This window comes from Buteo buteo, chromosome 11 (genome assembly GCF_964188355.1).
Source record: "Buteo buteo chromosome 11, bButBut1.hap1.1, whole genome shotgun sequence".
NCBI classification, from domain to species: domain Eukaryota; kingdom Metazoa; phylum Chordata; class Aves; order Accipitriformes; family Accipitridae; genus Buteo; species Buteo buteo.
In genome coordinates this window covers 36,524,206-36,536,525 of record NC_134181.1, presented here as the reverse complement: position 1 = coordinate 36,536,525, position 12,320 = coordinate 36,524,206, and the positions used below count along the sequence as shown (strand labels likewise).

At 41.2% G+C, this 12,320-nt stretch overlaps 1 protein-coding gene across 6 annotated transcripts in view; it reads left to right on the top strand.

Annotated features, from left to right (window-relative positions):
• The window catches only part of ZDHHC8 (zDHHC palmitoyltransferase 8), a 141,799-nt gene that overhangs the window by 89,124 nt on the left and 40,355 nt on the right, over positions 1–12,320 (top strand). For all 6 annotated transcript variants that reach the window (XR_012652327.1, XR_012652326.1, XR_012652324.1 and 3 more), the window contains exons 2-3: positions 5,106–5,227; positions 9,516–9,673. Coding sequence is in view for 1 of the 6 variants with exons in the window: in XM_075041510.1 (XP_074897611.1) it covers positions 5,106–5,227; positions 9,516–9,673 (280 nt within the window). In the remaining 5 variants the exon portion in view is untranslated. The remainder of the gene's footprint in view (positions 1–5,105; positions 5,228–9,515; positions 9,674–12,320) is intronic.

Below are 12,320 nucleotides of genomic sequence, written 5' to 3'. Positions count from 1 at the left end.
CTTTTCCGCATTATAAACCTATGCCTTGTGATTTGTGGAGAAATAAATTGTTTTGTTGCATATCAGCCATGTGTTTGAGGGGAAGGATGTGTGGTAGTCTCAGATCAAACATTAGATGCAGCTGAGCAGCCAAATAGACAATCCTTGGGGCCTTCTTATTAGGTGTGGGTAAGTATCCAAAGTTTGGGTGCCTTTCTGTACTCTTGAGGTTCCCACATCTTCCCTGTGCACTACACAAACAGATTTCACTGTCTTTCTGTTAGCAAGAGAAGGGTTGTAGCCTCCTGCGCCATGTTCTGCTCCTCATCTCCAGCCTCCAGGCATCCAGCACCCCAAGGGGGCCTTGTTTGCACACATGCTTGTTGTGCTCCAAGCAGAGTGTAAAATGAACCAGTGGCCTTGTTTACTACGTAAATCACAGACACATCCTCACACAACAGCCCATCAACAGGAGTGGTGTGCCTCACCCCTGCCCAGTTCAGGAGAGGGTGGCGGGTGCCCAGAGCTGGGCCCCAGGGAAGTGAACACCAGGGCCCTAACAGAGACGCTTTGAGATCTGCAAAATCAAAGGTGATTCTTTCTCTGTCCTGCAGTGGGGAAGATGGTCTGTCAGTAATTCATGTCTCAATTGCAAAAGGCCTAACTGGGGCGGAGAGGGGAAGCAGATGGCTTTCAGTCACTCTGCAAGCCAATGTCAGAGCCAAGACTAAAACCCAGTTCTTGAAATCCCAGGCTCCATCCTCTATGGCCTACTGCCTCTCTAAGCATGTGTAAGGGTTTAATGAAAAACACCAAATCTTAATTTAGAGCAGGATTCAAGAAAAATGTCCTATTCAATTACTTAATTATAGGTGAACCATAATTATAAGAAACAAACATGTCTTGCTACAAAGCATCAAGCAAAAAAGCAAAAAGGATTATTTGTTGTTTAATTTAGCAGAGGAAGGCAGCTGATGATGCATAAGTCTATCTGACACCTAGCAACTTGTGTTATCCTATTTGTTAATCTTTTTAACTTTCCATTTTATTAGGATAGGGTTTCAAGAGCAAATAGGATAAATGAGATTAAATCTGTCACCCTGAATTACTCTCCTTTGAGTTATAAGCAGAATCACTCTATGTCGGAGAAGTATAATTATGAGGAAAATGCTGCCTGTGTAATTGTATGCTTCATTCAGAAGAATTTGAGATCCATAATTATCTCTAGTATGCCACGGTGGCGTGTGCTGGCTCTTAATTTCTACAGTAAACAAAACCATTGAAGGTTTCTCTCCTGAGCAGTTCTTGATATAGCATGGCTGGTACCTGCAACAGTAGTAATATTATCCATCAGGTCTCCTGGTTCAAGTGAGGGATCCAAACTAACTTGGAATAGAGCACCCATCGTACATTTATTTTCACATCTACCTTGAACTTAAATGGTCATTGTGCAGTGAGGAATAATGGCCATGGGGAACAAAGAGTCTTCTGAGCTGTAGATATGCCAGGTGAGGCATGTCTAGCTGCTTATGCAAAAAGCAAGTCATAGCACATCTGGTGCTGTGTTCCATCACTTAACTTTTTGGTGGTCCAAGGATATTGCCTTTGACCTCTGCAATGACCATGATTCTGCAGGTGCTCCAGCAAACACAAAGGGTATAGCTTTCTTTGGCAATAATTAAGCTGTAATAGAAAAGCTCTGGGTTAGGACTTGGTGGTTTTGCTCCTAGATGTCAGTGCACATCAGAAATCTTGGGGTTTAGTTTTTCTGTCAGAAAAATCTGGTGGTGGTGCTCCATTAGGGGACTATACACTGCTCTTGGCTCTACTTAATTTATATGGCCCTATAAAATCTGTGGTACCCTTCGTGCTATATATTCCACTGTGAGATGAGTTGAAGACACAAGACTGTAGCCTCGTGAAATTTTGGGTTCAACAACCAAAGAAAGCTTTGAATCCATGTGTTGTTTATCTAGATTCATAACAACTTCTGTTAGAAAAAGCAACTGAAAAGTTCAGCTAGATTGTCCCATAGATCGGCCTTATTGCTGCTGGGAGCAGATCTCCTGGAGAGAGGATATGCACAAAATATAAAGAAACTCACTACAGGTCCTGCTCAAACATTTCTGCAGCTTCCTTCTTGAGGCAGAGAGCACAGAGGGTCAGCAGCCAGACTCTTGCATGATGGATTAGTGATAAAACAGCCTGCCAGACTTGGATTAGAATTTCTGTTACATTGCCTAAAATTATGTGTGCATTAGGGGGAGAGGGATAAGGAGGATGCATCATTTTTGGGGAATCCTAGTAGCAATTTATTTTCTTTTTCAGACCTTTTTACAGTTAGGAGCCAGGACTTGATCTCCACATCTGTTTTTATCAGTCAGTCTAGTTTACAAATGAGGCCCCTTTTGTCCCATCTAATTTTATGTGATCTGTGATGCTGCATAAAGATTTTGGAAAGAAAAAGTTGAAAGATTGTGAAGAGACCTTCTGGCTAATATGTACAATGACTCACTCTATCCTTTATTTCAACTTCCATGAAGTATTTTCAGATACACTATTTACCCATTAAATGAGCTGTTCAGTTTAGCTTATGGCTAAAGTTTTTCCTAGTATTTTGATGTATTTGTTGGGAACATGACAAAGTAAATTACAAATGAGAACATTAACAAATCCTTACATTAATCATCTGAGACAGTCTCTCTCATTATAATCTTGTTCTGAGTAACTAGTTATCTGTAAGAAAGGGTTTCCTGTCCCTTGATTTGCCAACTTACTTGACTTTACTGCCAAGGAAATCTCTCCTCCGTGGTTGACAAGCAATGGGTAACTTCATAATCTTTCTCTGTGTAGGCAGTTTCTTCATGGGAAGAAATGAAGTCAGTCATGCCCATTACTGAATCTAATGTTACTGTAATTTAGAGGGAAGAACCCTTCCCTGGGTAGAATTCATTCTATAACTGCTTATTTCAGGATTTCTTTTGCTTTCCTCCAAAGGATCTGGCAGAAACTGTTGTTAGCGGCAGGCCTGCAGCTTGGCAAAATCACTGCAGCACATTTCATGGCAAGTGAGAAACTTCTGCCTTGCCTTGGTTTTCAGTCATCGGCAGCTGCTTTGAGGAAAACTGAGCATGGCAGCAAGTCAGTATGACCTCGCTGCATGTTGAAATTCCACCTCCTGGTAAACGTACGGGTATTAGTGTACCTCATGGAGTCAAGCTGTCTTCAGCTGAGTCTGCCTGAGCTAGTTCATCTCCATCAGCTTTCTCTTCGACAAGACATGCTCTTTTACCCAAGCTCCACGACCACCTGGATGAGATCCCAAATGCAAGAGAAACAGAGAGGAATTCAGCTTTCCTCCACTGCACTCTCAGCCCTTTCCTATTCTCTTAGTAGGTGTTAATTTCCTGGGCCTTTCCCTGCTAAGACCAGTCCCAGGAGAAACCCATGCTTCTGTTCCCCCTGCTGTGGGCTATAGTAAAGCATCCTTACTCAAGTGGGAAGATTTATTTTTTCTTTCTCACCTAGTCAGCCTGGAGGTTTCGCCACAGATCTTGCTCTCGGCTTTACAGTTCATTCACCCTGGGTGGGATTTGTCCATCTTTTACTTGCTCCAGGCCAGACTGATTGAAGCACACACAAGGAAAGGTCCTTTTAAAAGCAGTTTGCAGCAGTGCAATGTTAAAAGCCTGGCTGTGAAGAGGAGGGTAGCACAAAACAATCTCTTCCTGTCTGCTCACAAAGAAATGGGAGGAGAAAATGTGGTATCCTTCTAATGCTGGCCACAAGAGCGTATTTAACAGTGTCCCTTCAAGGTCAGTAACACCATTCTCAGCTGTTCAAAACAGCATATCAGTAGCAAAACCAGTGTGAATTAGATTTGGGAGAAGGCTGGTTGTTGTTGTTTTTTCTTTCTCTTTGCAGGCTTCAGCCTGGCAGATAACCAGATTCAACTGTAGATGTAATTCAGGCACAATACAATCCAGAATATGTGGGCTGATGTATGATTTATGCTAATGGCAGCAAGGTATTGCTATTGAATGGCTGTTTGCTTAGCAGCTTTGGAGGAGTCCCTGGCTGTCAAGGCAGGTAGAAATCTAAGGAGCCACTCAGCAGGGGCCTTACTTTTTTCAAAGCCATTGTCCCACATTTTTCCTTGTTTATATTTGCAAGATTCATGAGATTGATCAGATTTTTCCCCTCAGCAACCCTATAACACCAAACCTCTTTATGCAGAACAGAGAAGTAGATTTGGTCTATAAATGTCTGAGTGAATAAACACTGCTTTTTATTGGGTAAAGTTGCCTGTCAGACAGGCTGTTTTCTGCCTTGGTCCTGCCCTTCTCTGCTGGTGAGAAGTGCTCTTCTTTGCAGCTAGAACAGTTTTCCTATAACTAACGGGCATTTCTCCATCCTCTTTCCAAAGTCTCCTACTTTTTCTCCTTTCCCCTTTATCTTCAGTTCCTCTCATTTACGTTTGCCCGGTGGACAGCAAGCCTTTCCAGTGTTTCTGAAAAGTGTTCACATGGCAGATGTCATCCACTTTATTTTTGATACTGCATTCTTACGTTCTGCTGACACCTGCAGAGCCCATGCTTGGACTGACTAAACTTTCTCCCAAGGAGAGGTTTTGTAGTGTTTGGTTCTGGGTGTTACTTGGAGTTGAAAACCACTCGGGGAAGCGTAGTGAGAAGTAGTGTGCTTCTCTTTCTACCTGCTGTGGAGATCAGTGGTTTAAGAATCCTATTTTGCTTTACATCAGTGAAAATTGAAAGTAACACCAGCTGCAACAAGGCTATACAGAAGGTTAACAGAAATGCAACAATGGGATGAAGCTTTTACACAGAGAAGGAAAATGTCAGGTTGCAAATAATGCAATAGGCTTGCAAAGCCCAATGAGCCATGTGAACAATTGGTGCTTTCTGTGCTATGGAACAAAGCAGCTTTACGGAGATGTACTTTAGATCACTGAAACTGGCTCTATGGAAATTTCTGTTGTTAAACTGCATATTCAGCCTTGCTGCACGGAGGGGACAAGACTACTTCTCTGTGTGAAGGTGGTGAATGGGATGAAACTACGTGTTACGGCCAAAAGAGCCCTTACCTATAACTTTTCTTCTCCATAGGTGCCCCTGGTTGACAAAAGCCATCTCCCCAGCCATCCCAGTGTACAATGGGCTCGTGTTCTTGTTTGTACTGGCAAACTTCAGCATGGCAACTTTCATGGACCCTGGAGTTTTCCCACGAGGTAACAGAGAATGGGACTGTTGGGGGGCGGGATTTGAAAACCCAAGCCAAAGGAGGTGTCAGGTATCCAAATATGCTGTTTGCTGACTAATCCCCTTTTTTCTGGTATTCTTTCTTGTAGACTTTATTTATTTATTTATTACACTCAGCTGGCAGTAGAGGTGGGATGGTAGTGAAATGCTGGATACCCTCCACCTTTCTTCTGAGCTAGGAGGTGTCAGTTGTCCTTGCACTTGCTCAGACTGGCAGTGGAGGGCACAGGGTTGTGTAGAATGGTTCTCCTTGAGTAGCTCTCCTGACTGATGTGATTGCGATTGCCATCCCCTGTGTCATGCTGGCACATTGGATTTAAGTCACTGTCTTCACAATAGGTAGCAGAGCATGGTGGAGGGGAGAGGCTAAACTTTCTGAAACAGCTTCATCAAACCAGACCTTCCAGAAAGCCTTAAAACAAATGCAAAAACATTCAACGCTAAACAAACATAATGATCAAGGCTTGCCTTAGAGTATCTAAAAATGTATACATTTAGAAAGATATGCTTGCTTAAATTAGTACTGATTCACAGCTGATTAAATAGGGTAAAGATTGCTCAGCTTTTGTAATGGAAACCACAGTGCAGCTATCTCTTTTAACACATCCTAATGAGAGAATTATCACCTAATTTTATCTGTCTTCTAATAATTATTCACATGCAGTTTGCAGCAGAGACTGCTCTAGGCAGTCTTGCTAAACCAATGGATCTGTGCTCTCTGCAAGCTGTGCTTTCTCACCTCTATCCACTGAATTCAGTATCTATTTTGAATTGCTACCTGACAAGAACAAGGTACCTGTCCTGCTGGCTTCCCTGAATAGCAAGTGCCAGGTTTCTCCAGGTAGCAGGGTCTAATGATGAGCATGTGTCTGTCATTCCTTTCAACTGAGGCTTTTGAACCCCTGATTAAGTGTTGCAGTTAAAGAAATAATTGTGTGTAAAGGCAAACTAAGGCAAAGTCAAGATTCATTCGTGCAAGATTAAGTGATGCAGTGTTTAGGTGCTTAAAGGTACAAATAGATGCTAGTGAGATTTTCAAAAGAGCTTAAGCACTTAGAGCTTTTAACAAGTTTCCTGGACTTTTTAGTTCCTCCATCTCAGCAGAGGTAGCAGTGGTTAAGCTAAAATGCTTTGGGTGTGAGGTTATTGAAAGCATACATGCTCTTTGCCTTTGGTAGGAGGAGAGCTGGAATAAAATTGTTCAGTTTTGAAAATCTCAGTCTGGGAATCTAATATCTTTGTGCAATGTAGTTCCCTCAGACCGGAGCCTGCAGCTGGGCACTGAGCATGCCCTATGAGTGATCAGTTCCAAAGGTACTGTAAATTCATACCTTCCTTTGCACTTGTCTAACTTCATTTTGCAAACAAGTTCTTTATTTTGGACTTTGCATTTAAAGGAGAAACACACAGGGAAATCAAACAGGAACTTTGAAACTTTCTCATCACCTTCCCTCCCTTCCCGTCTCCCTTAACATAAGGGAGTCAGGAGCAAAGCAGGAAGAGGAGGAGTTCCTACAGCTCCCCTTTCTTCTCTCTTTCTCTTCATTTGTGGCCTTGGCCTTATATCTGTATGCTGTGCATGTGCTTGGTCTGGAAGAGGCTGGGAGCAAGGAGAGTGGGGAAAGGATGAGAAAAGGGATGGAAGTAATCCTGGAGGAAAGCAATGGAGTAGGAGTTTAGATGTGTGAAGGAAGCAAACTGATAAGGAAAAGAAAAGATGGAAAAGACTATAAATACCAGTGTTGGGAGGAAAGAGGAGCAGATGTTACTTCAGATCACAAGTGTGCATGTGAAAAAAGCTATCACCACCCCACGCCGCCCGCAGAGCTGCCAGCGCAAGGAGTTCAAAAATTGTAGGCATGATTTAAAATGAATATACAATAGATCTATTTGCTTTCTGTTATTGAAATTAGGTTTAGTCTTCTTGGTTTTCAAGCTTCTTAGCACATTTCTGATAGTTACAAATTTACTTCAAAACCAAAACAACAAATAAGCACTACAAAAGCTGAGATTCTAATGAAATCACATGATTCCTTTAAGGAAGCCCCCAAAAATCGTAAGATACGTGATAAAGACATGAGACTTGGCTGCCCTGTGTCAGTGGATCAGAGTATGAGAATCTATGTAGTAAGATACAGTCCTCTGCCAATGTATTCTTCTGCTCTGATGACAGAAAGCTGGAAACAAACACATTTTTAGCTATATTGTATGAGCTTACAGGTTCTCTGGCAGATAGAACTTGGCCTATGGGGGAAGTAAACCCAGCTCACTCTTGTATTGTTGAAGAGGGCCTGGATCAAACTCCCAGAGCCATTACTTGTTTTTTAATCATTTTTTGATTTGTTGGCTCTCTGAATGTTTCTGGTATGATTCAGGATTGGGTCTGTGCGAGCAAGTTGCCAGGAATACACCAAAATGAATGAGAACAAAAGGAAGTATTAAGTCACTGAAATTGGGGCTACCGTGACAAATCTGATTTACAGCCTGGGTTGAGACTGGCAATGTTCGTTGCTGGCTAATTATAGATACCAACTACAAACTGGCTTCCAGTATTTTTGATGTGAATCTGTTTCATACAAACTCTTCAAGTGTGTGTCAGTTCTGCAAGACTAATGTGTTTATGTGCATGTAGGTATATACAATGTACAGACTTTTTGTCTGCATAATCAGTTTTTTCACAAGAGCTTAAATGATTTGACTGTTCTAGTGTCTTGTTTTCATATGCCCACATGTATTATACAGCATGGGCTAGTTTATAATAGTGTTGAAGAACTTACAGATTATATTTATAGAAGTGTCTAAGGGATTTAGAGTCTAGCTCCCACTGAGAGTCCCACTGACTATTTATGAAGGAAAATTATAGAGAATGGTGCCAGTACAGCACTCTGCTTCCATGCACAAACATTAATCCAGAGAATACTCTTGCAGGGTAAATACTGTAGCTGAGCCAGATCCCAAGATAAGTGAAGGGAGAAACTCCCTCTGAAGTCAATGGAAATTGGATCATGATAACACATCTAGAGAAGATTTAATATAGAACTAAATGACAGTGATTGATGCCCCGCTGGGACAATATTATCAAATTCCACTTAATTTGGAGCCAGCCAACCAATGCCAGCTGCACTATAATGTTTAACCAGGTGTTAAATAGATGTGAACTTCTTAGATTCTCTCTGTCAAAAGGAAACAAATAAAGATCACAGGAATCTAGAATAAAAGATGAACTTTCATGAACATCATTCTCATTTTTTTCCTTTTCTTCCCAATGTATATTTATCTATTATAGACTGGCTTTTATTTTGTGCATTTATTTTTAAATGGCCTCTTTTCTTAAACGGGGAAGCTCTTAGCTGAGATGATAAACCATCTGCCCTCCGTGTTATCCCTAATAAGATAACTGTGGTATTGTCAACCTCATGTTACTAATGGCAAAGAGAGGCTAAATGACTAGCTCAAGGCCACAGAGTGACAAAATTAGAATACAGGACTTCCTGACTCCCAGTCCTGTGCTCAGATCAGTAGACCATGCTGCCTTTGAGAGAGATGAGATCTTCCCAGTTGTGTACTGTTACTAGAGCAACAGCATTCTGGGTATGCTATGAAGAGGTGAGCACAGGATATACTATAAAGAAGTAAGCACTGGTGCAAGGGCTTCTTGTGGGCACACAAATTGCTTCAGAATGGTATATCTCACTGTGGCATCAGAATCCCTGGAGCAACAGGTCTTTGGGATGATTATGAGCTGACACTAGAGTGGTGAACAAATCGTCACTCAGGGTCACCTGGGTTGATTTTGGGGTTTGAGCTAGCACAACCTTCTTCTAATATCTGTTGATGTAATTTCTTTCACTTTATGTGCTGGTAGGCTAGCATTGAATTAAACCCAAATGCATGCAACAGAAGTTCTTACAACAAGGGCTTGGGTGATTTCTATCCCCTCTTTGACTCTAGGCTGCAGCTCATCTTATTCATCCTGGTTGTAAATGCTGGCTAAGACTCAAACACCTCTCTTTGTCCAGGGGCTGGTGCGTGAGGCAGCACAGCACTCCTTTGGGAGGTGCTAAAATGAGCCCTGATCACTGAAGTGTTCTGCAGCCTGGACAACATGTTCTGACAGTCCATCACTTCTACCACTGTGTTATTTCTCTGACAAGCCCAAGAGCACGTGCAGTGCCACTGTATCCAAGGCACTGACTGGATTAGCTCTTTTATCTTTACCCTCTTATTTCCACTAACTTTTAGTTTTGCATTGAGCAGCAGATGAAGATGAAGATAAAGATGACGACTTCCGAGCTCCACTGTACAAGAATGTGGAGATTAAAGGAATCCAAGTACGGATGAAATGGTGTGCCACCTGCCATTTCTACCGTCCTCCACGCTGCTCTCACTGCAGCGTCTGTGACAACTGTGTTGAGGTAACCGTTCTGTTGATTATGTGATCTGTTGGCTTTGCCTCAGTGATAGGGTTGCACATAGTACTGGAAACATGCAGTTGGGTGCTTCCCCCAGTATTTCAGTTCTTGGAAGTTCCCAGCTGTAGCCTTGTTGATGGACTCCTACTAATTAGTACCATTTGAAAGATAGCCCTCAGTTATGATGTCTGTTACATATGCAGTAATGTTTGATGTCAGATTTGTTGCCAGTGATAATTAGAATAAAAATTTATAGTGCTCGCTATGTCTTCCTTGGAGTAGCTAAGAAGTCGTGAATCTAAAAAAGGGGTGAATGGAAGAGTTGATGCAGAGGCAGAGTTCAGGAGAGCAGAAAACTCAGGGTGAACCATTGTCATGTGTGACCTTAGGGCTCATCATTTAATTTGGAACAAACTGGTGCGTACATTAGTGGACAAGCAGAGAAGCTAGAATGGTGTGTGAGCTTTAGGAAAACCAAACTCAGAATTCAGCAAGTGGTTCTCCAGTCAATGGAAGGACCCCATGTTTGTTTCAACACCCCAGCTCAGAGCATGAACTCATTCACATTTCTAATGTTGGTCTTTCTGAATTATGGGACTTTCATGTTTCTTGATAGCCCTAGGGTCTTGGTGAGGCACACAGGATTTTTAAAAAATAACCCCCAAACAGTAAGATGTGCTTTTAGGCTATAAACATCTCCCAGACTTGTAAGTAGAGAGTGCTGTATCCACAGCAGTGTATTGCCAGGGGGAATTTTTTATTGTGGAGCTAAAAATTCTACTTTTTAAGGATCATTTCTGCTGCAAGGTCTATTTTTTTTCCAATAGAAAGGTGAAATCTTTAATATGTCTAAAATATATTCAGCTGTGCCATTAAAATGAAAGGAATTACTAATTAGAAAGGGAAAAAATACCAGAGTCAGCTGGAATGCTGTAGAGACCATCTTTGTCCTAATCCTCTTTGCCCTAAGCAAGGGAATAGTCCCAAAGAAAGCAGCACAGTTACGTGTGAGAGAAAGACTGTCTGGGTTTATCTTGTGTCAGTCATTTTCTCCTTCAGGGCAATATATATCTAAGTTATGATTATCTGGAAGCAGTGCTGTGCCTAGTAACCATTGATAAATAAGACAAGGCTATCCTGTTGTGGAAGGCCTTAGAAGGATGTGGGATTTGAGAAGATGGGGAGTAAGGAGCTGCCGAGGTCCCTGAGTAGAGGGTAATAGCCACAGCTATTCGTAAGTTGTGTCACACAATTTCTTTAGACTGCTGTGAACTGTTGAATAGAGCTGGATTTTTTTTAGAAAATCTGAGTTGTATATTCCTAGTCTTAAAACATAAATGTTTTCACTAATTCTAGATCCTGAGGATTGTTTAGATAATGGTAAATTCTCAGTTGTTCCATGGAATTTCTTTCTTCTGCCCTCCCCAGTGGCTCAGCATGAAAGTTCATTTTCAACAAATGAAGTTTTCTCACAAAAAGATTGCTCAAAACTCACTGGTATAAACACTTGCAATTTCGTGCTGCCATAAGGCCTCCATGGGAGTCAGTTCTGCAGCAGAAATCAAAATGGGAGAGAATCCAAAAGTAACCTAAATAAAATAACAGAACACAAGGTGACTCTGCCTAGCTCTCCAGAAGTTTTATTGATGGTCAGATTGGTTAAATGTTCCTTACTATTCTGGTGGGCAAGTAAGAAGCTCTGCTTGTATAATTAAATTATGACTGCTGTGGAGGTATATAGGCAAAAAGCGTTAATGACTTCTGAATCAATAAATCGTGGTCTTAAACAGCGTGCTTTATTGATTCTTGTGATGCTTGTTTCGCACTCACCTGTCTATTCTAGAAGAGCTTGGAGACAGTGATAGGAGTGACTCTACTGGCTTCTCCGTGTGGAACCCATTCAGGGTTGTAATTCACATCTTTTCACTTTCTGTCTAGAATGTGCGAGAAAAATTCTTATCCCAAATATAAAACTTTTGAGCTAATTTGATAAAAATGAACAAATAACAAAAGCTGACAACACTTGCAGAAATCAAGTCAGTTAAAACTTAAAGCCTGCTGTGACCAGAGGGACCCGAAAATGAATCTGTGATAAAAGTAGTCAGATTTTTGTTTTCTTTACTGAAGCGTTTGCAGTGGGTACTTATATACTTTCATAATGGATAGGTATTTGGGGCTGCATACAACCAGATTTGCATAATAGACATATGCTATGTCAGCATTTCAGATATAGCCTGAAATTATCTTTATTAAATTGCCCCTGTCATTTTTGAGTGTGCTTTGAGAAAGCTCTGATCCATTTTCTTGGATTTTGTAAATTTTTGATAAATACATTGTGCACAATTTAAAAATACAAACCCCCCTTTGTCATCATTGAGGAATATTTAAAAATGGCATTACCACAAAACAAAGAATAAAAAATTCATTTGTTGATGTAATGAGTGTGTAGTATCTGTTCTGAAGAATGCAGAAATAAGAAGGGTTAATTTCTTGCACCTGATTTTGTCTTCACATCAAGAATAATCCCACTGAAGACAGTGGATTTACATGCTTATAAAACTGTAAAGGCGTTTGAAAGGTGTCTGTGGCTTGCCCTCATTATTAAATCTCCTGTTAAAAGGGATCTGACTGTATGAGGGACTTGGAACTT